This window comes from Melanotaenia boesemani, chromosome 12 (genome assembly GCF_017639745.1).
Source record: "Melanotaenia boesemani isolate fMelBoe1 chromosome 12, fMelBoe1.pri, whole genome shotgun sequence".
NCBI classification, from domain to species: domain Eukaryota; kingdom Metazoa; phylum Chordata; class Actinopteri; order Atheriniformes; family Melanotaeniidae; genus Melanotaenia; species Melanotaenia boesemani.
In genome coordinates this window covers 8,806,258-8,834,257 of record NC_055693.1, presented here as the reverse complement: position 1 = coordinate 8,834,257, position 28,000 = coordinate 8,806,258, and the positions used below count along the sequence as shown (strand labels likewise).

At 39.5% G+C, this 28,000-nt stretch overlaps 1 protein-coding gene across 3 annotated transcripts; it reads left to right on the top strand.

The window, feature by feature from the left end:
* The first annotated feature begins 2,131 nt into the window (after positions 1-2,131).
* Positions 2,132-26,581, top strand: ankrd50l (ankyrin repeat domain 50-like). Of its 3 annotated transcripts, none has more exons than XM_042002478.1 (5): positions 2,132-2,212; positions 8,079-8,867; positions 19,008-19,225; positions 20,662-24,223; positions 24,337-26,581. In XM_042002478.1, the coding sequence occupies exons 2-4, from the start codon at positions 8,419-8,421 to the stop codon at positions 24,210-24,212; spliced, it is 4,218 nt and encodes a 1,405-aa protein (XP_041858412.1). In that variant the 5' UTR covers positions 2,132-2,212; positions 8,079-8,418; the 3' UTR covers positions 24,213-24,223; positions 24,337-26,581. The 3 variants fall into 3 exon arrangements, with proteins under 3 accessions (XP_041858412.1, XP_041858411.1, XP_041858413.1); XM_042002477.1 differs by lacking the exon at positions 2,132-2,212 and adding an exon at positions 7,616-7,984; XM_042002479.1 differs by lacking the exons at positions 2,132-2,212; positions 8,079-8,867 and adding an exon at positions 14,140-14,213.
* Positions 26,582-28,000: the final 1,419 nt, after the last annotated feature.

Here is a 28,000-nt window from a genome sequence, read left to right as displayed (position 1 = left end):
TTTCTTCGGGTCAGGAATGAGGTCCTGCCCCAAGTGGAGGAATTCAAGCATCTTGTGGTCTTGTTCACAAGTAAGGGAAGGATGGAATGGTAGATTGATAGATGGATTGGTGCAGCATCTGCAGTGATGCGGACTCTGCATCAGTCTGTCGTGGTAAAGAAGGAGCTGAGCCCAAAAGGCAAAACTCTGGATATACCGGCTGATCTACGTTCCTACCCTCATGTATGGTCATGAGCTGTGGGTAGTGACCGAAAGAACAAGATCATGAATACAAGTGGACGAAGTGAGTTTTCTCTGCAGGGTGGTCTCCCTTAAAGATAGGGTGAGAACCTTGGTGATCCGATGCTCCTCTGCATTGAGAGAAGCCAGATGAGGTGGCTTGGGCATCTGGTCAGGATGCTTCCTGGACAGCTCCCTGGTGAGGTGTTCTGGATATGCCCCACTGAGAGCACCTTGAGATCCCCTGGACGAGTTGGCGAATGTGTCCAGGGAGAGGGAGGTCTGCGCTTCCCTGCTTAGGCAGCTGTCCCTGTGACCAGACCCCAGATAAGCGATAGAAAATGGATGGATGAATAAAATCTTCAGTTTTTATGACAGCTTGAATTATTTGTATAAACTTCAAACTTTCTCAAAGGCCATTTTTTATGTGGAAATTTGCTTGTTTCTACAGGCACTCATACAGTCTGTATGTTATATTGGATCTTACCAAACTCAAGTTTTAACCATCATCTCCTTGTCCAGTGCAGATTTGTGATTCACCACTTTCATCCAACTAACTGCTTCCCTTGAGCTCACTGCATCCTTTCATCTGTCTAGGTGTAAGTGATTAATAATGTTTAGCTTTTCTGAATGTAAATAATGTTTTGTTTTTTGTTTTTTTCTTTTACAATTGACACCAGTTTCTGTCCATTTATTTCTCATTTTTCATTTTTTCATTTATTGAGCACTTCTTCTTTTCATGCAAATTGTTTTGAGTTTTCTCTCCTTATATCTGGCGATATATTATTTCTGTTCTTCTCTTACACCTGTGTTTATTTTTTCACATTTGATAGAGCTGTATGAGTCTTCTCCAAGTGCGCTAACTGCATTATCTTGGTTACTGGATATATTTTAAGAGTTTCTGTTAATTATTTGTCATTACCACAAGTATCCACTAGAGGACACTGTGACTTTGTGATTTACCTTACATACATGAATAAATATATATGTAACTGTGGCCCAATAAGTCCAGAAGGTGTAGCAGTGGCAGTCAAGAAGTTAAAACTTACATAGTTATATTTAGCATTTTACACACCAAGGAAAGGCAGAGACTTGTAGTTTAAGAGGCTGTCAAGACACTTGGCTTATTTCTTTATTAATGATCAAATTAATTAAAAAATAGCAGTGTTGAGTGATTAATTAAGAGAAGATGTGTTTGGTATTCGTAAGTTTGTAGGTTTCTGTTAGAATGCAGAGATTTGGTTAACAGGGTGAAAAGGTCATTTCTCATGTCAGTGTCAGCTCGCCTGTGATTATGAGACAGAACTAATGGGTTGAAACTGAGTTTAATTGCTGTGCAACAAACAAGTATCTGCTACATCTCAGTTCAAGGAAAACATAAATAATGTTTACATAATCTCCATGGTCTACTGATTATAATAATTATATTTAAACAAGTCCATATATTAACTGCACTGGTTGTGGATTTTAAATGATAAAGAATTAAATATTTAATCAATTTAGAAAAAATATATTTAATTACCAAATAGGTGGTGAGACTAAAATAAATGAAAATAAAATAAAAGCTAATATTGGACATGAGAACATAAATTCATCATCTAACTATTTAATCATAGAATCTATCATGGGATGAACTTCAATTTCATTTCAGTATTTCCTTTTCCCTTTTAAAATCTGCATTCCAATAATTTTTGTTTTAATCTAAACATTATACTATCATGGTGAGTTAGTGTTCCTAAATACTTTTTGTATTGTCTACTTTAGTCTAAATGAGCCTTAAACACACACAACTTTAACAGAGGACTGGAAACAGGAGGAACAGATCTCCCGAGAGGCAGAATACTGAAGAAAGTAATAACACAGATTAAATAAATTCCCCTTTAATGTGATGGTACGAAGAAGCGTGTAAGAAGACACATCCGGTGAAATGCTGGGGGCTGTACCGGTGCTGAGAGTCGAGGAAGGAGACGGAGATGGGGACCGTGTCCGTCAGGTGAGCCCATACTTTCAGCAAATCAAACTTAATTGTATATTTTTTTCTAGCAATAATAGCGTGACTGTTAAAACAAAGCATTGTCATAAACAGGTATTTTTTGCAGCGGTTTGTGTTTTTGTTTACAATGGTGTCGACTATCGAAGCCTAGAGTCCGTTTCACACAGTTTCACGGAAATTATTGTTTGAATACCGATATGAGAGAAATAAATGACCGTGTTGCTGCTGGAGTAGATTAGCTGCAGGTACCTGGACACCCGGACAGTAACTGCTTATTGGCTGGACTAGTAAATGCCAGGAATGAGACAAGGAACAGGGTTGATTGATTGATTGATTGATTGATTGATTGATTGATTGATTGATTGATTGATCGATCGATCTGGAGGAATGGGATTTTAAAAAGCTGCCCAATTTAAATGGAAATATAATAATAAAAATAACAATAATATAATAGTTTTGTTGTTTAAAATAATCATACCAATCCTTAAAACGTGTTCAACAAACATTTTAATTAAGTATTTTTGTTTTAACACTGAACCAAATGTTTATGTGTGAACCTGAAGAAGTTTAGAAAGAGTTAGTCTCCTGCAAGCTTGGCTAAGCCGTCCTGGGTATTTGGCCCAAGAAACAAACAGGAAAATAGAGAAAATAAATGAAGAACATTTATTTATTTATTTATTTATACTCCAAAGTATAAAACTTTAGAAAAAAATGATAAGTATGACCATTATAATTTTGCATCAAGCCTTGAAGATGAGGAAAATACCTTGCGCCTGATATAAAAAAGATGGTGAACAGTCATTTGTGTTTCCATTGTATTACACAGAAAAGGCATGTTAAATAGGTTGCTTTCACCCTTTCACAGTTCTTGACAAAAGGTCCCCAACAAATCAGATGATATAGGCAGTTGGTCTGTCACTGTGAAGGAAATTACCCACAATGATTTTGGGTAGATCAATAACACAAAATGCAGTATTATTGTGCCTTTTTTTCCCTCAGGTGAGGAGAGTGTATGAGATATTTGTCTACATAAAATTTGGATCGCTAATGTCTGTAAAGGCAGAAATAGTAAAGCTATCCATGCCATTCAAGTCAAAAAGGAAAACTAGGATTCTCTAATTCTGAATTCCAAGAGCCAGGAGAAGAAGGAATAAGAGTTGCATGATGTGTGATGGAAAGTAGTTTGACCACAGGAAGCCTATCTTGCAACATCAGCCGTCACACACCATCCAGCTGCAGGCAAAGGCCAGCTGTGATGGACTGAGCAAATGATGAGAGGAGGCCAGTGACCACTTCCACTGCATACCACTGGCAATAAACCCAGTGGGAGAGATCTTTAGACTACACCCAGCTAACTTTGATGTCTGATGCCCCCTGTCAAAGCTTAATACTTTTGTTTTTGAAAAAATGTATTTAACACCTGTCCAGTTGGCCTTGTTTTAAATTTGTGAAATTTGCAACAGCTCTGATTCATAGCAGCATCTTTTTGGATCGTTTCCAGTCGCATGAAATATTAGTTTGGATTTGATCACCATAATGTTCGCTTCACGTTTGCATGAATTGTGTTACAATAAATACAACCACTTAGTATTGTGAACAAGCCATGTTAGTCACCTTGTGTGACCAAGCTCAGCATGTAAGGTATCTTAACCACAAGAGCTGTGACTATTTGTAGTTTATGCAACTACTTTAGGGTCAGTTTTAGCTCGTACTTCAGCATAAGTGTTTTCCTTACATTGACAGGAACCATCTGTAATGTAACTGTTCATATTCCTCCAGACCATGCCATTATACAGTGATTGGTTCAACATATAAATTAAACACTGAAACTAACTATTAGAATAAAAGAACATGCATACACTGTGTAAATTGTCTATAAAAGCAACTATTCTTCCTGCTAGCCTATACAAACCCAAACAAAACACAGAAGACTGGCGCAGCAATGAAGCCCAGGATTTATTGAGCCTACATGTGTTGGAATATTTATGATTGTCAGGATTATGCCACCTCATTATTCCTATTGGCAGTGCAAATGCAGCAACAGAAGTAGCCCATGAAGACAATGTTGTTTTTCAGGGAACTCCTGAGTCTCCGTAACCCTCAGAACTTTTTTGGCCCGAATGTGTTTTCTGTCAGCTCTGGTGCACTACTATCATTCCTGACTTAGAAGTCTTTGTTGTGCTCACCAGTAGTTGGAGCCTGGTTAGGCAAACATGTTATTACCTTCTCAACCAGTTGTTGGCACATGAGCATATTTCCAGAAATGTCTCTTTCTCTGTAGTTGTATACAGTGTAATGTATTCCTAAAAATTTCATGTTTTTAGTTAAAGTTTGGTATTATAACAATATCTCAGATGCTGCATTGTCTCCACTGGTTGCCTAGCAACTTCATGTATATTACAAGATTGTTTTAGCTCATTTATTAAATGCCATTGTGTTAAGGAACCTGATTTCTGTAATTAAGTTTGAGGTAAATGTTAGCTGTGTTTTTCTTGACATCTATACTCTCTGCACAGATACATGCTTCTCAATATCTGGGTCAGACAGGGAGACATAATTTTAACTGCAGTGTGGCAGAATCACATTAAAGAAAATTTTATTCATTCTGTTCAAAGGTAAATTCATTTACTGTCAGAAAGTGACTAAATAAACATTCTGCATTTGTTAATTCAGTTCAGTTAGCATTGTAAGAACCAGGAAACGGTGCTTCCTAGTTTCGTAGCCTACTTCCAAATGAAGGTGTGGCAGGGATCTGACTTTTTTAAGCTTTCTGCATTGACAACATGTCAGGGAAGACTTTGGTTTTCTTTCAGCGTTTGTACAGTTCACATGCCAGGTTTAGAACGCTTTGTAAATACCACAAGTAATGACAAGAATGTAGACAACTTAACAGCCTGGTGCCAGATTACCTCTGAGCAGTCATCAGTTTCCTCCTAAAACATATCTCCTCGTTTCCCAGTGAATTGTAAAGACTTTGCACTCATCGACTGACAAAGTGTACAACAAAGATGTGTCGTCCATGTCTAAGAGAGTATTCTTGTTCTTAGAAAACTTAACTTACTCAGCACACTGTCTCATGCAGATGCTAGGCTGTCATGCCATAGCTGATATGTGTGGCAGGGAGTTTTTCTTGCGCAGTTCTGTCAGGCATGAAATCACAGTCACAAACTGCCAGATTTAGCTGAGTACTGCTGTTTGATTAGTCACTGACTTGAAATGAAGGGCAGTGTGCACTCTCATCACCATGTTAATTCTGTCACAGAAGGCTTTGACATTCTTTTACAGGATTCTCTGAAAGTTTTCACCATCTGCCATGATGATGGTTTTGCATCCGAACAAACATAACCCCATGTATCTTGTAGTGTCACGTAGCCAAATATGTCTAAAACGTTTTTTAAGTATTACATGCTGCTCCAATTAAAATGCCCTGTTCAAAGCTGATAACAGAGTCAGAAAATATGAATGATGCCAATAGCCCATAAAACCCTAAATTACACAATGACTGTCATTTTTGATTACAAGTGAAACTTTAAGCTGAAGCTGATCCTTGGAATAAGTTTCATATGAATTGTGTGAGCATGTCGGCGATATGTTGGCAAACTGCCATAAAGAGCTAAATAAATGAAGTTATAACTTAATGTTACATCCAGCCTCTCCAAACAAAATACAATGTGTAGAATTGCTGTGGAGGATAGAAAATCAATGAGTGGATTCAAAAACTGAAAATAGATTCTTAAAAGTGGAAGCAGAGCAGTCTATAGATAACATCTTTACTCCAAATCTCTTGAAGACCACCTCTATTTTATTCTTTCTAAATACAATGGCCACTTTATTATGTACACATTTCTGGTAGTCTGCCTTTTCCCTTCAGAGCTGTCTTAATAATACATGACATAAATTCAGCAAGGTGTTCCTCAGAGATTTTGCTCCATATTGTCATGATAGCATCACACAGTTGCTGCTGATTTGTCGGCTGCACATCCATGTTGATAACTCCCGTTTCACCACATCCCAACGGTGCTCTATTGGACTGAGATCTGACTGTGACTCTGGAGGTTATTCTATTACAGTGCCATGTTTAAGAGACCAGTTTGAGATTATTTGTGCTTTGTTTTCCTCTCTGGTCAGCAACAATACTCAAGTTGGCTTTGGCATACAAACAATTCTAAATTGATATTAAGGGGACCAAAATGGGCCAAAAACAATGTCATCCTGCACCATCAAAACCAGCCTGAACTGTTGATTGGCTGGATGGATCCATGCTTTTCATGTTGTTCAAATTCTGACCCTACCAACTGCATGTTGCAGATGAAATGGAAACTTATCATATATATATATATATATATATATATATATATATATATATATATATATATATATATATACCCGCCCATCTGGTACCAAAAACCATGCCCTTCTTCTTCTTCTGATGCTCGGTTTGCACTTCAGCAGGTCATCTTTACCTTGTCTACAATGCCTAAATGCATTGAGTTGCTGCCATGTGATTGGCTGATTGGCTAACCCTAATCAGAAATTACACAGGTGGACTTAATAAAGTGGCCAGTGAGTGCACATGACGTTACTACTTCACTGCAGCTTACCAAGACCTAAAATTTCTTTTCATTTACTTCATGTTCTTGGAATTACAATAAAACAGCTCTTTGAAATTGTAATCTGTATGAATACTCAGCTCTGTGTCTAAACTTAAAAGTGTGCCAATGTTGAATTTAAATGTAGGGAGGTTTTTTTGTTGTTGTTGTTTTGCTTAGTTTAGTTTGCTTGTTAGTGTCATTGTAAGTAATCGCTTACATTGGGATTTGCATAATTATCTTAGTTCCTTATGTGGAATTACCCTAAGTGAACTTTTTAGGGTGCATTCACACCAGTTTTTTTTAATACAATCCTAGTCCATTTGCTTGGAAAGTCTGCTTCATTTGTGAAATTGTGAATGCACAAATTAATTCTGATTTAAATCTAAGAAGCAGACTCAGTCCTCCTACAAACGCAGGCCTTGGTCCGTTTAAAGTGGACCAAATACTCCTACATCATCTGCACACATAACCATACAGTTGCTAAAGCTAACATTAAGGTTCTTCATGGTCCTCGACTCTTCAGGTAGAAGATTTCTAGGGGCAAGCTGAGGGTTAATGGTCTGCATGGATGACATACCTTCAAAGGCTGCATTTTTGATGCACAGCTGACAGAAAAATCTCAGAATTGATCCTTACTCACCTCACTGACCTCACTGTCAGTTTATTACTTTGTGTTTATTGTTTAGAAGCTAACATTTAAGGCTGTTGTTGATATGGGAAACATGTAAACTCAATCAAATACAATTATTATCAATGTGGCTTAGCATGAAAACATGGAGAGGTGTAGTGTTACCTAATGACTGAACCTTGAACTCAGGTAACTCCTCCCATCTATCAGCTGTGAAGTAGTTTACAGCTCCATGAGTCCTCCCTCTCTCCTCTCACTGGCTGATCTCTTGTACATGTCTTGACATGCCGAGAAACAGTAGGAGAGGGTGGAGACAGGAGAGAGAAAAAAAAAAAAAACAAGAAAAACCAGAGAGCATGACAGACTGAGAGCCAGAGTGAGAAGGAGGTATCAGCAGATGGAAGGGAAAGATCCAAGGGTGTGAGAAAGCGAGAAGGAAATTCTTGTTGAAGCTGCAGCTAAGGCGTTGATGCTCAAAAGAAAAGCAGGACAGAAACTGAAAGAGAAGATTGCGGCTGTAATTAAAAAACGAAGGACGGCTCTCACAAAGGGGTGAGATACAGTGTCACTTAATCTGTGAAAAATGTGCTGCCAGTTTTTTTCTTTGACTCATTCCTTCTTCCTTTTTTGATTTCTGCCTGAGCAGCTTCTCAGCCCCCTGGAGAGGCACGATGAACACTGGTAACCACTGCACTTCGATTCCAGCAACAAAAGATCAGAATGAATGAAGAGGATGAAGACATGCAGCTTTTGCTGACTTGCCATTCCTGACTTTTTTTTTTTTTTTTTTTTGACAACTCAACACTTCAGGATCTACAGTGAAAAGACATGATCCAGTAATAATTATCTCATAAGATTTCAGGAACTGAGAAACTCAATAATTGCCTGGAGCTGTCACAGATTAGCTGCATCTCTTCTTGAAAGTGGGAGTAAAAGTACTGGAGGAGAATGGGATGGGAAGTTGGGGGCTTTGAGTTGTCTTTTGGATGTCAGAACTTCAGGAACAAATGAGCAGCAGTGGATTTGGCAGCAGCTCCAGCTTGCTCCAGGGCCGGCGTTTCTACTGCCGGGAATGGGCCCTGGACAAGCTGCGTTGCTGCCTGGATGCCCGCTCCGTGCCTGGCCAAGCACCAGGGGTGCTGGTGACAGGGGGCCCTGGTGCCGGTAAAACTGCCTTGTGCACTGAGGTGGTGTGGCCAACCTCAAAAGCGGGGCTTTCGGTCGGACTGGCACAGCGCTGTCTGGCCTCCCACTTCTGCCAGAGGGAGGACCTGGAGAGTACGGTGCCATGGAGGTTCGTCCTGGGCCTGGTGGAGCAATTGAGGACCTCATCTCTCCTCTCTCCTGGATATGAAGAGATCCTTATCAGACCATCTGTATCCCCTGCTTTGGAGCCTATCAGCTGTCAGAGAAACCCTGATGACACCTTCAAGAGGTTTGTGTCAATTCCACATTTTCTTTTCATGAATATAACATCAGAAGTTTTGAAAATAAGCATGTCATTACAAGTCTTATGTCCAGTGTTTGATATGAAGCTGAAAACACAGTTATATCAGAATTTAGGGAACTTTCCCATTTACATGGTTGCCAAATGAAACTACAAAGGAAGTTGCTACAATAATCATGAAACCTATCCAGGAGCTCAGCATGTGTGTGCATGTTGGTATATGGTTGATTCCCAGCACAACTCAGCATGATTAATAAGTGATATCACACTCGGTAGATGGTGACATTGTTAATGGATGCCAGCATGTGTTCTCAGAAGTGGTTTATCAGATTCTAACACATATGAAAGCAACCTGATGGAAACCTGCTTTGCAACTTTTTTTGTTTAGTAAATTATCTTTTCAACTGTCCTTTTTTTTTTTTTTTAACAAAAACCTTGTATGACACAATTTATAATAATGTCATCTGGTTTACTATGAAGCAAACAAACCTTTAGTCTCTCAAACTTTACATGTTTTTTTTTTTTAATCATAATCATTATTACATCAAGACTTGTAAAGTATATGTAAACATTTCAGTGCTGCTGAATTTGTCCCAGATTAGCACACCCAGAGAAGGGGGTTCATCCTGCTACAAGCTTTGAACTGGAAGTAACTGAACAAACAGGTGCACAGGTAAAGAAGCAAGCCAGTAATGACATTTTTGGCAACAGCATTATAAACATAAGTAAACTGCTGCTAGAGTGTAACAGACCATCATACCACCACTCTATTTTTCCAGGTGACAAGCTCACCTAGCATAATGTAGCTGGAATTTATCTGACCTAAAACATAAGTTTCCAACTATTTATCTGAAGGATGTGTCCCTTTTTTGGTGTGCTTGTCCTTGTGCACATGTCAGCAATTCAAAGTGGGGGTGTGCAGCTTTTTTGTAAATGCAGCTGCTCATAGTACATTATCTCATATATTGTGGGCTATAAATTGCTATAAATATATTTAAACTTGCATCCACAGACTCAGCACTCCTATAACTATGGGAAGAAGCTGTATGATTAGTATACAGGGGTGCATGGCTTGCACGGTAAATGCACATGCACAGGTGAAGTGCAGGTAGGGGTGTTTGGCTACTATACCCAAAAGTAACATACTCCTGAGCAGCTGGTATAAAAATAAAGTGATGTAAAACTCTCCAGTTTAAAGTAATGAAAAACTTTAAAAATATAAGAAACTAAAAACCTATATATTGTTACTTCTCATAGTGAAGATAAACATTGCAGTAAGGCAAGGCAGTTTATTTGTATAGCACATTTCATGTACAGGACAATTCAAAGTGCTTTACATAAAACAAAGGCATTACAGATATTTAGAAATAGTAAAAGGCATCAACACATAATCACAATAAAATAATAAATTACGTTAAAATGATTAAAAGCAAGATAAGTAAAAAAAAAAAAGTTAACATGCAGATTTCATGCATAGGCGCATGAGAAAAGAAATGTTTTTAACCTGGATTTAAAAATGTCTACATTTGGTGAAAGTTTAATCTCCACTGGCAGTTTGTTCCATTTGTTTGCAGCATAACAGCTAAATGCTGCTTCTCCATGTTTAGTCTGGACTCTGGTTTGGACTAGTTGACCAGAGTCTTTGGATCTAAGAGCTCTGCTAGGTTTAAATTCTCTGAACATATCACAGATGTATTCTGGGTCTAAACCATTCTGGGATTTGTAAACAATCAGAAGGGTTTTAAAATCTATTCTGTGACTGACTGGAAGCCAGTGTAAAGATTTCAAAACTGGTGTGATGTGTTCAGATCTCTTAGTCCTGGTTAAAACTCTAGCAGCAGCGTTTTGGATGAGCTGCAGATGTTTAATGCTCTTTTTAGGAAGTCCTGTTAAAAGACCCTTACAGTAATCCAGCCTACTTGAGATGAATGCATGGATGAGTTTCTCTTGGTCTTTCTGGGAGAATAAACTTTTAATTCTGTTGATGTTTCTGAGCTGGTAAAAAGCTGTCTTAGTGACAGCTTTGATGTGGCTGCTGAAAGTCAGGTCTGAGTCTATCAACACTCCAAGGTTACGAACTTGGTTGGTGATTTTAAGAACCCGAGTCTCCAGGTGTTTGCCAATGCTGACCCTCTTCTCTTTGCTACCAAACAGAGTAATCTCATTTTTGTCTTCATTTAATTGTAGAAAATTATCCTTCATCCAGATGTTTATTTGCTTCAGACACTGACACAATAAGTCTATTGGACTGCAGTCATCTGGTGACAGAGACACATAAAGTTGTGTATCATCTGCATAACTTTGATAATTAATGCTATAGTTCTGTAATATTTGACCCAGAGGGAGCATATACAAGTTGAACAGAAGAGGTCCAAGGACTGACCCCTGGGGGACTCCACAAGTCATGGCCACTTGCTCAGATTCATAGCTGCCGATCGTAACAAAATAACTCCGGCCTTCTAAATAGGACCTGAACCAGTTAAGGACCGCTCCAGAAAGTCCAACCCAGTTTTCCAGCCTGTGCAACAGGATTCTGTGATCTACATTATCAAACGCAGCACTGAGATCCAACAGAACCAGGACTGATACTTGACCAGAATCAGTATTCAACCTAATGTCATTTAACACTTTGACCAGAGCTGTTTCAGGGCTGTGATGAGGTCGGAAGCCGGACTGAAATTTATCAAGATTTCCACTTTCATTTAAAAAGTCATTAAACTGGTGAAATACAAATGAAGTCTTCTGTGCTTCTGGGACTAGAACTGTATCTAAATGGCCTAGTCACACTGCAGCTGTTGCTCAGTTCAACCGTGGACAGAATCTTACACTGACTGGTAAAATGTTCTTTAACATTTGATCTGTGGTTTGTTGGTCATGTGGTTACTAATGGATAATATCCATAGAGGGACTTTTGCTTATGTACATGGGGCACCTGCTAAATCAGCCACCCAGTATCCCTAACACAATTCTTTTTATCGTTGATTTTTTTTTTGCAAAGGAACAAACAGCAGTTCGTAAAGTATCTTATCTGATGGACAGATACTTTAGCCAAACATCTGACAACAAGTCCTCCCTTTTTCAACTACTTTCTTGAGAAGTTCTGTTGTAATAGATTATCCATGTGAGTATAAACCGGCTCTCAACTCTGAACTGAAAAATGATTGCAAAACACAAGAGCACCTTCCTATTATTTAATAGGAGAAAAAATCCATAAAGTTTACAGGCTGTATATATTCTTCTTCCAAGTCTTTGCAGGTTATTTGAATGTCAGCAGACCAAAAACAAAAAAGTCTTAAATGGTGCAAATGTAAAACCTTTTGACCATCAGTGAAACAAGTTGAAGCCAGTCACAGGAAAAAGAGCGCAGTAGCCATTCTTCCTCATCTTATATTTATTTCTCTTCTCATAATGTAGCCCATTCACAGCACATACAATGGGGCCTCCAGTGTGAATGAATGCTACAGTGTTATTTACGACACAACATCCTTTCAGAGAGAGGGGAAAAAGAAGAACAAAGACACGAAAAATAGCTCCCGTACCCCAGTGACCGTCTCAGCACCAGTCAACGAGGTCACCCACCTCTCCAGGACTTTTAAACTTGCTCCCGGAATGTTTACTCTGCGATGAGTCCGAGTCCTTTTACTCTCCTGCTGTGTTTGCTCTCCTCTGGTGTGAAGTACCAAGCTAGATTCCACATTCCCCAAAGACTGGCTCATAGCCAGAAGCTGTTTTGTGTTTGCAGCTGAGAGAAAGTGGCTGCAGGCTAAACTCCACCATGTGAGAACAGCCATCGACAAACTGATGAAATATGGGCTGGAAACTGTTGTAAGGGGGACATGCAGTACGCTGTACAATTGACGTATGCCTTAAACCAGCTGGTTGTTCACTCCACTGGCTGTTTATGTGGTGCTAATATCTCTTGCTTGACAAGATTTTGGAGCTGCTGCTGAAAGAGTTGGTTTCAGTGTTTGAATTTAAATCCTAGTGTTGAAAAACCAGAATGTGGTACTATTTTGTTCTTTCTTTCTGTTAGTCTTGGAAGAAATTGTCAATTATAGTTCAGTCCATGTTCATGCTCATCAATAACTTGCTAAAATAAATAAATATAGCCTTTGAATCGTGGACTGAATTGTAAAGTTGTACTTGTATTATTATCTCAACTTAGGTGGAGTAATCACTTAAACACAAATGAGTAAAATAGATCTGCTGCACAATGGCAGTAATCAAGGTGATGGTCGCTAAGTGGCAACTACAGAGTTATTGATGGTAAGACACATCACAGTGTTTCTTTTTTTTTTTTTTTTTTTTTTAAACTTATGATCAGAGGAAGTCTTCACACTCATAGGCTCACATGTGTTGCCACAGTTACCGAAATATGTCTTTTTTTATGTATAGGCTAAACTGTCAACTATTTCCATATGCAATATTGTGCAAAAGTCTTAAACCATCCATCTTCTATATATAGTTAGCAAAATGGGTAATAGACGCAGCAATCAACTGAAAAGTAGCCATCCAGTAAACCAAAGAGAGGATGTGACGAGGAGTGTGTCGTAGAGCAACATGCTGGATAGCTTGCTGCCTCTCCTGCTACTCATACTGGAATGATTCTGTTGAAAATGGCATTTGGTTTGAACAGCAAAGTAAAGACAGAAACCCCAAGACGACATAAATTTGTTGTTGCTCCATTATTTACTTGCGGTGAATGAGCCTTTTTCAGTCCGGGTTTAATCAATGACACTGCCTCTGGCACCTGGGTCCAACTGGAATCACAGCAGACTGACTACCACTTAATTATGGGGTCCCCTACTGTTTGAATTCTTGCTTGTGTTGTTCTTACTCTCAGATCTAAGTCGCTTTGGAGAAAAGCATCTGCCAAATGACTGTAGAATAGAATATAATGAGCTGGATTTTCCTTCTCCTGCTTTTTTATTTCTTGTTTAGTGGTTTTTTTTAACATGTTGCCTCTAATGAGCAGTTCTCCAGACCATCCTTCTGTAAATGCACCATAAGTGTTCTTCAGGAATAGTTCTCCAGGCTTCTTGAAAGACTTTCCAAAGCTCTTCTTTGGACGTTAACTGCCTTTTGTTCTGTTTTCTGTCAAGATGGTCCTACATTGCAACACTAATGACAAGGTCTGGGCCCTGGGGAGGATTCATAACTCTATCAGATCTTTTGTCAGTGGTTTTCAGTCCAGTTCTCGTGTCATTTGACATACCTCAACCTTTTCTCATGGTTTCCTTTTCTAAAGAATGGCCTCCTAGCAGCCACCCTTCAGTGGAGACTATTACTGACGAGGCTTCAGTCAACAAGAGGATCAACAGATGGGTCTTTCAGGTACTGTGCCAGGTCTTGGCTGTGTTTCTTCCTACCTCTTCAGTAAATCACTTTCAGACACTGTTCATCTGATGTAAATAGACACTTCTTTTGTGCTTTAATTGTCCATTTCATTGCATGGCATGCTAAGATATGCCGTGCTTTGGGATTATGACTCTTCAGGAATCACATTGCTGGTGCGAAAATAAGATTTTATGAGAAACTTTATTATCTTTGGTATTTTTGTAAATGTGGCTAAATAAATGGGAAGAAACTATGTAATATTACAACAGGCTGTTGCAAAGACATCTGTTTTTAAACTGCCTTAAGATGCAATCAGAAACTGTTTTTTGGCTTGTTCATCCCTTGAGTTAGACGTTTTATATATGTTTGACTGATTCATCGGCCAGTGTTAAGTAGCTTAACAAAAACACATCCTTCTGAAAACCTCTGAAAAAAACTGAATAAGTTAGAAAAACAAGAAATGTTCAAGGAGAGATAAAACCATCAGAGAAGCTGAAGACCACTGTAAAAAATAAAAAGAAAGTCTGGCCCTATAGAAGCAAAATATGCCTTCTTCACAGTAATATCTACTTAGCTTATGAAGAGTGCTTGATAATTTCTAATTAAAAGATTGAATAAGTAGTATTTTAGCTTTTGAATTCATTTAATATGATTTTATGGCTGACCCATTTTTTCTTACAGCATAAACTGATGTACTACTTAATCCTAATCTTGTATCTTTTTTTTCTTTTTTTCTTTTACTTTTAAAACTGCACATCAGTTAATAATGCATGCTGTCTTGAAAAATTAAGCTCTTTCCATATGAGTTTAGTTTGATAGCAAACAAATGTAGTGTGTTTAAGTCAACTCAACATGTTGGTCATTAAAACGCATGCAGCAACTGGTAATGTGTGTCATGTTTATCTTTGACACAACATCCTTATTATTGCAGGTGTCATTGTGGCACACTCCCTTCAACAAAATCATTTAAAGCAGAGAATTAAAGGTCGCCAGCAGATGTGTGTCCGGTGCTGCATAGCCTGAATGAAGCGGTATGATATAAGGAAGAGTAAAAAGTTAACTGCACTTCCTCCTCTGTATGTGTGCCCTGCCAGGGAGTGTTGGTTTAATCAGATGACTAAAGCACAGGGTGGTATGATAAGCTTGTTGGAACTTAGATCAAGCTGCCACTTTGGGTGGGGATTAAAAAATCTACTTTTAACTGCAGGATATGACCAATAATAAAAGTCAAGGCTGTTAAGGTGCATTACCTTTGAGTCACACACATCAAGCCTGTCAAATTTTTTTAAGATTTCTGATGAGAAATGTCTCCGTCGTTAATCTGAAGAACTTGGACAAACATCAATTCAGATTAGTTGAGTGAAACCATATCAATCAAAAATACCAAACAGTGACTGCTTCCAGATGGGCGTGTCATGAGAAATACATATTGATAATAACTATGATACTTAAAAACAGAGAAATGAAAATACGGTTTCAAAAATATTAATTGGCTCATTCTTCTGTTAAGCAGAAGTGAATCCAGAGGTGGGGCCAGTGCTGCATGGCCTTTGAAGTGCCCCAGAGTCAGCAAAAGATACTCTAACAGAGACAAAATAGTCTATGTAGAGCTGGCCATTCAAACCAAAGATACCATTGGGCACTCAGCTGATTCTCAGGTGCTGGTTTACTGTCATAATGTACCAATTACCAAAGCAGAACAGCGTTATGATAATGTTGATGTTGTAGTTTGCACTTATAAATTACAACTGATAAGTGAAAGGGACTAAAGGCACATTAATGCTCTTCTGCAATGGTTTTTATATTATACACAGTCATATATCTATGTCATACACACTTTATTTGCAGGTGAAGAGATTTAAAAACCTATTTAAGTATTGGAAGTTACAGATTGCCTCTAATTTAAAAGAGGATTGACCTCCATACCTGTGATTTCCTTATGCAACATTATAATGGTACAAATGTCCAAGCTGTAGGGAAAGGAGCAGAAAAACTACTTTTGAATATTTATGGTGTTTCAGAAATTTTTAATAGCATTGTTCGTGTCTACAGGTACATTCATTAGTGCATTAATTTCTTTCAAAACTTGTCATTATGAGCAGTTTTATGCCAGAAGTTCATCATTACTGATGACTGATTTCTTTCATTTTAAAATGTTGCATCCCACTCCCCGCGCAGATGTGAATCTATGGACTGATATTGGGTCAGTGACCTCAGTTTGTTTACTTTACAGCCTTTCCTCAGTTAGCTGCTCATTTGGCTTCTCTTTGATAATGTAACAAGCTTCTGCGTTTCTACCAGAGTAAACTAGAATTTTTGTGCTGTGTTTATAGCCCTAATGACCTCTTCCTATTGCTCTATTAACACTTCTATTTCTCACCTGATACTAACTGATATTTTGTGTTTATAACCTTGGTATTGCTGCTCTTTTAGCTGTTATAAGAAACGTATTCTGAATATCATGCATAATTTTGATTCGAAAAATTATTCGCTAAAGCTTTTTTAAAATTAAGCTCAGATCTCTTACGGGTGGACCTTGTGGTCATTCTTAACCATAGACATTAACACTAATAACAGTGCACACCCAAACATACACCCTGTCTTTGCTGCAGGATAAATGATTCCAGGTTAGCCCCTGTGTGACCTGTCCATACCAGGCCTGTGACACAGGTGAATTATTGATTGTCTCCTTTCAGAGAAGGCTCTGAGACACAGAATTTAGACAAGAACCACTTTATCATTTCATTCCCCCCAGGATTGTGATTTCCTTGGGGGGGGGGACACTTTTGGCTGAAACCAAAGAGGTTGACTGGTCAATAAATGTGGTCTGTTTTTAAAGTGTTAAAGCAGTACTTTAATAACATTTATGAGGGATAATCTCAGATTTGTCATAGGTAGCTAGTATATGTTAAGCTAGTGATCTCATACCTACTAGTTCAGGCTAAGTCCAGGCTTCCCCATCTCAAAAACAAAATGGGACTCCACAGACATGCACACTGTCCTATAACATACTATCTTTTGTTTCAGTTGTGCAGAAGCTTTCCATGCATGAGCATGCAATCACTCAAGTTTATGTTACAAATGTGTGGATGTAAGTGTGCATTTTCAAGTTTACCAGCAGGAAATATACTGAAACGCTCCCTAAAATCTGATTTCTAATCTAGAAAGTTATAAGAACCACACACACCCCATTTTCAAAATCCATCATGGCGGTAATGATGGATAAACTCTTTATTAGCAACCATGTCAGTTTTAGTCTGTCACATCGCTACAAATTTGCATGCTTGCAACAGAGTAAGTAGAGCATTGTTATTAGCTTGTTTGCCAATAAGAGCTAGCCTGGTCAGTGAGTCCAGCAATGAGGAAATTCTACCAGCTTTCCAACTTACAGCATTTGTTTGGAATGCTGTTTTTCTGAATGTAGATTGATCCGTTTGCATGGTTATAAATATTTTGGCTGCGCTTGTTAGACCAAAGAGGGATCCAATGGACACGTTTTACAGCTAGTGAGGATGAAGAAATTTACATCATGTAGACTTTGTGGCTGAGCAATACAGGGTGAGCATACATATAAGTAATAACTACTATTATTTTACAGTTATAGTGGTGTGACTAAATCTACATTAGTCATTTGGATATATCATTTTTGTCCTTGAGAGTCATTGCTGCTTTAATATAAAATGCAATTTTATTGTGATGCTGCTTTGATGTCCCAGCAGAGTGACCGCAGGAAATCCTTCCGCTTGGACAAATCAATCTCTTTAGGTGTTCTGTCTGTTTTCAAGAATAAGAGCAAAGATAATTGGACTCCAAAAGACTACTCTGCATTCTATGCTCATATGCTTGTTTCAGGTTGTCATCTATCATTTTGGATACGCTTTACTGTCTGATGCATTTTTGTTTCTAATGGACCAAAGCTTTGTTATTATCTTTTAAGGTTGGGGAAAGAAATGGAAACTCACAGCTCAAAGCTATGCTGCAGAAATAGCTTCACTTTCATGGTTGAGAAATTTTATGTAAAAGAAGAACCACAAGAGAATTAGAATAAGTATGTTTGTTGTGTTTGTGTGTGTGTTACATTCACATATATCAGTCCTTGTGTGTGTGAGCATACCCAGGGTGGAGCAGAGAATGTCAGAAGTTCCACTATCCTGAGTCACCTTTAGATCAAAGCAGGGTGTGGGTGTTGGCGGCACTCTTTAAAGGGCAGTTACACAGCACTTGTGGTTTTTGCCAGGTTTTAAATTGTTTTACTGTTTTGTGGTGTGTTCCGGTGTTTAATAGCTGTATAGAGGAACAGATTATCTGCTAGAATCACATTTTATTGTAATCAATGAAGGCAACTAATATCACCACTGTGAGAGTAGTTTAGTTTTTCGGCAGCTTCTCGATTGTGAAGATATTCCTTGAAAAAAATTGCTTTAGTTGTTTTACTGTTTCACACTAACTATAAATGTTAAAAGCCTTCGAGCTATAGCAAGAACGTTTCTAACGTGAAGTGGAAAATATTTAAACAAGCGCAGTAAAAGTGAGTGAAAACAAACATTTCCCTCTTTGACCTCATGGCCTGAAGTCACGGCAACATAAGTTCCTGAATATTGATCCAAACTACTTAATTCAGAATCACTTTTTAGAGCTCTGGCATGCCGTGTAAGTCTGTGTAAAAGAAGATCTTCACGTTGTCCCTCATTCTTCAAATCCCTCACCAGCATGTGATTCCAGCTGTTTTTACATTGCTCTTTAAATTGACCCTTTTCCCTTTGTGTCTTCCTCTTCCTCGCATGAATTTAGAGCAGTGTTGGAGCCCTTGCTGGACCTTCCTCCTCCTGCCCAGACGCTGATGGTGGTTGTAGACGGCCTAGATGCTGATTGCAGGCAGGGTGAAGGAGTTGGAAAAAGTGGCTCCATTGCAGAACTCTTGGGGGCCAATCAGCACCTGCTGCCTGGCTGGTTGCTGCTGGTCTGCTCCATTCGCCGCCAAAACAAAGTTATGTTCAAGATGTTCTCAGGTATGTATATACTGTTTGTAACTTGCACAACGAAACAATGTTATGTTTGGAATTTTGGACTCATTCAAACATACCTATTGAGGGGTGGACATCCAACATGTTGAAATACCCCCTCAAAAACTCCTGATGTGTTCGTCAGTGTGAAAATATGTGTATGATAGAAAAGAATGTTTATGTTTGGATTAGAAAGAATGATGTGAATGTGGTTTATACTCACTGAGCAGTGAGCTGGACTTGAAAAACAATATATTAAGAAGACCATTTAATCTTTCAGTATTTGTACTGGCTTCAGGGCCTCTATTTGTTCAAGCTGCATTAAATAATGTATAATAAATTAAAGAATAACAGAAGTGATATCCTAATATTGCAGTTCAGTTTGTGTCTTCTCTGAGTTTTTTAATTAAGAATAAAAAGAACGAGAGGAAAAGAAAGAATCAATACAAGACCTTAGATGTTTTAAGTCTGAAAACACATGCAAAAACTGAGCATAACATCTGTTCTGGACATCCGCTGATTTTCAGTCTATTTATAAAAGACTGCAAAAATGTGGGTAAAACAATTAATGCCAAACATCACAGGCAAGTAATCAACAAATGTTTTAATAAAAAAATCCCTTTAATAGCATTTTAATTAACAAATGTTATTAAAATGCTGTGCAAAGTCTTGATGTGATGAGGCGGGTTGATTCAAAGTTTAGGCACAGCTACAGCAAAAACTCTATCACCTCAATGCTTTAATTTCCTCCAGGGTATAGCTAGAAACATCTGGTCAGTTGACCTTCGCTTTCTCTTTTGGGAGAGTGCAAAGTTAAAGATTGGAGCTGTAAGAGGAGTTTAACCCATTCAGTGACTTAAAAACAGATGGTAAGATTTTAAAATAAATTCTAAAATAAACTGGAAGGCCATGCAAAGCAGCTGAAACAGGCTTAATGTGGTCTTTGTTTTGTATGCCTGTCAGTATCAAACCGCAGAGTTTTGGACAAGTTGAAACTGGTTGATACCCAAATAAAAACTTTTACAATAGTGAAGCCAGGGCAAAAAACATGGATGAATTACTTATTCATATTTGTAAAAGGACAGAAATAGTTTAATTTTGACACAGGTCCTCAACTAAAGACAACGGCTTCTTTTTTTTTTTTTTAAATCAAATAAAGGCATTTTTTAAGAGGCCGATAAGTCTGTGAATTGTGAGCATAGCAGTCAATTTGCCTGGTGTGTGTTGTTACAATGGCTGTCTCTGTTTTTGCTGCTGTTCTCTTTGCTTCAGTAATTCCATGTTTATGCCTGGAAGTACAGGACCTGGATTTTCTGAACACATGAGTGTGAATATTGAACATAGAACAGAGCAATACCATCTTAGCAAACATGGCATATGAGCTATAACCATCAGTGCAGATGATGTCAATAATTATAAAAATATCCTATTCTCATTTTCAGGTTTTCGTAAGCTCTGCCTGGATGATCTGAGGAAACCACCAGCAGTCCGTGATGTGCAGCAGTACATCCTATGTCGACTGGATGAAGAAGCGGCGCTGCGCCGTCAGCTCACCCCCGATACAGCTGACATGTTGAATCTGCTGCACATAAAGAGTGGCGGCTGCTTTCTCTTTCTAGAGCGTGTTCTGGATGGTGTAGCAGCTGCGCTGGTGGGTCTGCGGGAGATCCGAGACATCCCTGGGACTCTCAATGGCCTCTACCTTTGGCTCTGCCAGAGATTGTTCCCCCGGGGGCTCTTCGTCTACATCAGGCCTCTTCTCAACATCCTCTTGGCTGCTCCAAGGCCCCTAAAACCCCAGCAGCTATATACAGCAGCCTGGACTCAGGACACCTCCCTCAGCATTCAGGACTTCCAGAACAAACTTAGAACACTGTCCCCTCTCCTGATCGAAGGCCCTGAGTACACCAAACTACTTTTTCATGCAAGCTTTACAGAATGGTTGACTGATGTTAAGTACTGCACACAGAAATACCTGTGTAGCCGGACCGACGGTCACAGTATGCTTGCCATGGCTCTGACTCTACAGGGACCCCTACTGGACGTTGAGGACTCTTGTCAGCTAGCCACACATTTAGTTTGCTCGGGTCACCATAAAGAAAAACCCTCATTATTGGCACTGTGGATGCTATGGGCAGGTGTTCCTGTTGTTACACCCAGTCATAGTCGAGCCCTCATCTCATCCTTAGCTCAGCTTCCTGCTCTAGTTAGTCAAGAAGTCTCTCAGCTGCTAATGAGAAGTGGACTCGTCTCACCAGGCTGCTTTTCAGATGAAGACTCGAGTCTTACAGTACTTTCTGTTAGGGAAGAAAGAGATGTATCACAACAGGCTTATGAAAGGGAGCTGTCTATAAAGAAGCTGCTAGACAGCGAGGTGTCTTTGAACCAGAGTTCTACAGATGGACAGACTTTGCTTACCAAAGCAGCTCATGAGGGTTCTATGAATGTAACTAAACTTCTTTTGACACATGGGTCTGATCCGTTGATCAGTGATCACCAGGGTCAAACACCCCTGACTTTGGCTTCAAGGCATGGTCATGTCAAAGTGCTGTCCCTCCTCCTTGAATGGGCCAAAAGTCAAGACCCAGAGACTGCAATGCAGATGATGGAGCATGTTGACAATGAAGGCTGGACAGCACTGCGCTCTGCAGCTTGGGGAGGACACAGCGAGGCTGTCCGGCTGCTACTGGATGCAGGAGCAGATGTAAATGGATGCGACAGTGAGGGACGGACTGCTGTGAGAGCTGCTGCATGGGGGGGTCATGAGGAAATTGTCCTCACATTGCTAGAATATGGGGCTCAGGTTGACAAAGCTGATAGCAAGGGCTGCACGCCACTTATAGCTGCTGCCTATATGGGGCATCATGAAACTGTGGAAATACTGCTAGATCACAATGCAGATGTCAACTTAGCTGATGGAGATGGACGCACTGCTCTGTCAGTCGCCGCCCTTTGTGTCCCTACAGCCCCGGGAATCAAAGGTTTCGGTGAGGTAGCAAGTCTGTTACTGGAGCGTGGAGCTGATCCAGGCCACAGAGACCATGATGGAATGACACCACTGCTTCTTGCAGCCTATGAAGGCCATGAAGATGTAGTTGAGCTTTTGTTAGAAGCCAATGCTGATGTAGATGAAACTGCTGGGCCTGATGGGAGTGTCTCTGCTGCAGCTGCCGTCACTCCCCTGCTGGCAGCTGCAGCAATGGGTCACATGAAGACAGTGTCACGGCTGCTATTCTGGGGTGCAGCTGTGGATGCAATAGATTGTGAAGGCAGAACGGCCCTCTGCCTGGCAGCAGCAAGAGGCAGCTTAGAGGTTGTACGTGCCTTGCTGGACCGAGGCCTTGATGAGAACCATAAAGATGACCTTGGCTGGACTCCACTGCATGCTGCTGCATGTGAAGGTCACCGCAGTGTTTGTGCTGCTCTAACAGAGCAGGGCAGCATGGCACGTGTTGGAGAGATGGACATCGAAGGGCGCACACCACTTATACTCGCTGCCCAAGAAGGTCATTGGAGCACCGTCAAACTACTTTTAGACAGACGCTCTCCTATTGACCACAGGGCATATGATGGACACTCTGCACTAAGTGCAGCTTTCCTGGAGGGCCATGCTGATGTTGCAGAGCTGCTCATGAAGCGAGGTGCTGATACTGACGTTCGAGATGCCGAGGGAAGGCCTCTGCTCTACCTCCTTGTGCTGGAAGGTCACCTTGGTATGGCCACTCTACTTATAGAAAAAGGAGGTGTGCCGCTGGAGTCCCGAGACTCTGAGGGCCGCACAGCGCTTCATGTAGCCTGCTGGCATGGCCGTGTGGAGATTGTGGATTTACTTTTAAAACATGGGGCAAACCCTAATGCACAAGATACAGAGGGGAGACCACCAATGCATTCAGTGGCTTGGACAGGACATACTAAAGTAGGACGACGTCTCCTAGAAGCCAGTGGTGTAAATATAAACCTTCCGTGCCATCAGGGGGCAACAGCTCTGAGCATCGCAGCCCAGGAAGGAAATGCTAATATTGTGACAATGCTTCTCGACAGAGGTGCTAATCCAAATCATATGGATAAATATGGCCGCAGTCCAATCAAAGTGGCAGGAAAACATGGACATTTTAACATTGTCAGGCTCTTGGAGAGCTATGGAGCCAAGCCATACCAAGGCCTGTTGCCTAACTCTATTACTGTAACCCCTGCAAAACACAACAAGGTCCTCTCCTCTGGCATGTCAGAGAGTAACAGAGGTGAAGTGACAGCTGCTACCTCTTCCTCTTCGGTATCTTCTCCCAGTTCCACTGCAGAACGATTTCACTCAATGCAGAGCTCCCAAACCTCTTCTACCTGCCATTCTTTAGCTACGGTGCAGACAGTGCCAGCTGACAGCCTCAGCTTTATCCAGCAAATCCAACAGCACTCCCTGCCCCGCAGCCGTAGCCGCCCTTCCACCCTCCCTCCACCAGGGAGCTCAGGCACGGGCAGTCTCTATGGAAGTAGCAAGAGGCATGCCAAAGGCAGCCCTCCTCCTACTGTTTGCACAGTCACAGCCATGGTGCACAACTGCAGACTGCCTCAGAAAAACTTGTCACCTGGACTTGAATATCATGACAAAATGAACAATAAAAGCTCCAAATTGTTTAAAGCAGATAGGAATACCTACGCTGGTGGTAAATGGCACTCAGTCATGGCTTCTCTTGGTATAATGCCAGGACAAGACAGCCCCCTAGGTGTCAAAAACCGAGAGAGTCCTCCATTGGACTATCCATATGGACTCCAGAGCCAGCTTCAAGGGGAAGCTTGGGAATCTCTAACCCAGAAGAGCATTTTGCCACCTGTTTGCTATGGTATTACCCCATCCTCACCTTGCAGTGCCTTGCCAGAGGATGTTATGTTCACTATGACAACCACAGACCCACAGCTTAATCTTAAGCAGGCCATCAAACTACAATTTGAAGGCCCCACCAGTGCAGCCTTATGCAAGAGAGAGACACCCCTGTGACTGGCACTGAGGTAGGCAAACAGAGTTTGCATTTTCATCACAACTATATTATCTTTGCTTAGTGCAGAAATGATTAGTTTTATTATATTAAAGTATATACAATTAAAAGAATCATATTTTTCAGGTGGAGTTGGACTTTTTTGCAGTACAAGGAGGAAACTGTTGCATTCAGAGAAGGGAAAAGGATCATCTTCTCCACCCTAACAGAGCACCAAACTAACATTCCCATCTTTCTGTTGCAAGTGTGTGCTGAGCAAAGCTCTCATACACTCATGCTGATTTATTCAAAGCTTAAAGTATAACCGTTATAATTTCCAACCTGGGTCATGTTTTACCATTTTACACATAGTTTTTTTTATCAGTCCCAGTTTAAAAAAAGGCTTTCTTTGTCTATTTTAATTTATTTTATTGTCTCCAAAGAGCTAGATTTGGATCTGTTTTAATCTTTGTTTGCTTTTACTGAAAAATGTTGAATTAAATTCTGACTTGTATTTCAAATTAAGTTATTTTTATGGGTCAACAATCTGGATGTAATCTTGTGGCCCCTATTTGTATTTGAAATCTTTACTAATTGCCTTAAATTAATCTACATCCCTTACAACTTGGCTTACAACCACAAGAGTCAGTGCATGCCTAACAAAATCTAGCCTGAGCAGGTTAATAAAACAGAACAAATTACAAGAAAACATCCAACTTACCAAACCATCTCAGTTTGCTCACAGTTTGTCTGCAAGCATGTAGTGAGGAAAATGAAAATTGGACAATTAAAACTGCTGTTTAAATTGAACATGTCAGGCATGTTAATTTAAATTTGTATGTTGCCTAAAGAAAATTTCTACATATTGATATTTTTTCGTTGCATTATTATTTAATTGCATTTACTAATTAAATTGGCAAACGGTGCTGGAAAATTCTCTACCTCTGCTCTGCATGGTTATTTTTATTTTTTTTATTTTTTTTTTTTTTACTGTGTGAGTGTGTAGTGGAGCATCTTATGCACTTAATAACTAAATGTCATGGGCAGCTTCTGAAGTGGTTGCATCATGCAGAGATGAAAGTCTGGCAGCTGGCAGATGGCGGCCACCTGGATAATAAAAACCAAAACGTTTTTTGAACGAGGACGACTCTGCAGATGCATTCACTGGGGATTCTTTCCTGTCTTTCTGATATGTTTTATCTGAAATGTTTGTTGGAACCCATTTCTGATTTTTGTTTCCCAGGTAGCCCATGTAAGTTTTAAGATACTTCCTTCACACTGTACATAAAAGCTTAGTTTTTATTGATTATTATTTGCATTTAGACACAAAGGTCCGAAGCGCAAATTTATCCCTATAAATCACTGCTTTTTAGATTCTTACACCTTTGCAGTATGTTTTCACACAATCCTCAGCTTAATTATTGCAACAGTTTTACACTATTATACATAGACTTGATGACCTAATACAAAGCTTCAACCTTTTCTGTTATCACTGTGGTGACTTATTTTATGTTTTGGTATAAAAAGCTTTACACTAAACTTTATAATGAGGCTCTTGTGGTTTGTACCACTGCAGAAATTCATTGTGTTCACAAAATCTGATTTTAATGTGTTTTGCAGCAGCATGTTCCCAGACTAAGCAGATAGAGACTGTCTTGGAATTACAGCCAAACAGCAAATATATTGTTCCTGGCAAACCTGAATTCTCAATTAGGTCTAAAAGAAGCGATAAGGTAATTTCCTTTATAATAATCCACTCATTTAACTGTCAGTAGTGTACCATTTATTTACGTGCCACAATACACGCCATCACCAAGGTGACAGACAGCAAAATAGCTAATGATAAACTTGAAGGGTCAGCATTATATTTTAACTGTGTTCCTTCATAAGTCTTTAACATGAGGTAAGTAGAAAAACAAACTTGTTTTGAAAGCATGTTTGCAAAAAGGATCAAATGCACTCCTTGCTAAACAGGATTACATTGTAAGCACCAGGTACATACAGGTGTACAAATAATCCAGCCTTATGAGGGGTAGTTTACACATCTCACATCTACTGTGCAGCTTGTTGAGTTTATGTCAAAAAGAGCTGATGCTCAGTCATTCAGAGAGGAATAATTTGGCTTTAAACTAACTTAAAGCTTCTTAAAAGTAAAGAAATTAAAGGTCAGAAGCTTGGTTAATACAGTAATACTCCTATATCCTGCAGCTGTTAGCTGTTTATACTGTACAAATAGATATTTCATGATATCTTATTCATAGGAGCCAACTCATTTCCATAATCCTTCCACTGTTCAAGTGCATATTTAAAGGACTACATTAGAATCAGTGAGCACAAGGTTATTTTCTTAAAGAAATAAATACAAAAGTATGTATGTGTGTAATTAAAACATTTTTGCCCTCAAAAGTACAAAGTTTATGGCTTCTTTTCTTTGGTATAAGTATTTTCTAACTTGTTCTCCAGGGCTGTAGCATCTGGTGAGTCATGCATTACCAGTTTAAATAAAATATAACTGAGTATAAACTATAGAGCTGTGCACAGAAAAGAGGTTGGCGAAGTGAGGAACAGGAAAGCTGGATGACAGGATGGTCAGCGGGATAGAAATCAGTGAGGCTGGTGACTGGAGAACAATAGCGAAACAGGATAGTTCATCAGCTAGGAAACATCTGATGGGGAAGCAGGTGGAGCTGCAGAGGCGGAAACAGGAAGACTTATTCTTCACAGGAGGCGATGCAGCTTACAGAGAAAAGAGAGGAAATAGCCCTTCAGCAGATACAGAGGTTTTGATTTAAAGGTTCAGTTAGTAAGATACTGTATGTATCTTTTGTAATTTCTAGTGTTAATGTAAAAAAGTCACATTGATGTTTATTCTCTTGAAATGAGTATATTTTGTTTAAATGTGTGTGTATTGAGCCATGCTGAATTACATTGTGGGTTCAGTATTTTGCCTTGACAGCCATGCTTGTGATGGAAAGTAAAAGCTTTCAAGCTTGTGTAACCGGTTTGCTGAATTGCCTCACAGCAAGAAGGTCCCTGACTCAACTTTTTGCTAGAGCCTTTCTATGTGGGATTTGCATGTTTTCTTGGCATTTTTCCCCCTTAATTCCTCTCACAGTCCAAAAACATGCATGTTGTGTTGATGCGTCATTTCTAAATAGACTGTCAGGGTGAATGTGAGTGCGTATATGTTTATGGTTGGTTGTCTCTGCAATAGCCTGGCAGGATGTCCAGTGTGCCCTGCTTTTTGTCAATTTATAGCTAGGATAATCTCCAGCACCCCTGCGACCCTGAATAGGGTACAGCAAAAAAAAAAGAGAAACCATAGAAAATGGATGGACGATTGTTGCAACAGTTCTATACATTGTATTCCAACAGGTTTTAACACATTGTATGTATATGAATCATACCTTTCCCGTTTCAAATCATGGTTTTGCCTGTCCATCAGACATAAAGAGATGTGTGCCTGAGGTGCCAAGTAATTCCAGCAAGTACAAAGAAACACTGTTAGAGTGGTAGCAAAGTGGAAGTTATGAAAACAAAGAAAAATAACCTTATCAAATATAGACTGAGGTATGTGTCTTAAAAATGTGTTCATTTTAAATTTGGCAACTGCAGCAAATTTCTAAGTAACTTTGACACGGCCATCTTTACCACAATGCAGCATCTCCTTTTTTTAACACAGCTAAGGTACCTGTAGTGTGAGATCAGTGTTGAGTGTTTATTTTTAACTGGTTTTGTTGTAGTTAAATATGCCGTGACCTCCCTTGAAACAGAAAGATGTGTTGACATAGTATCAAAGAAAAAAGGACTC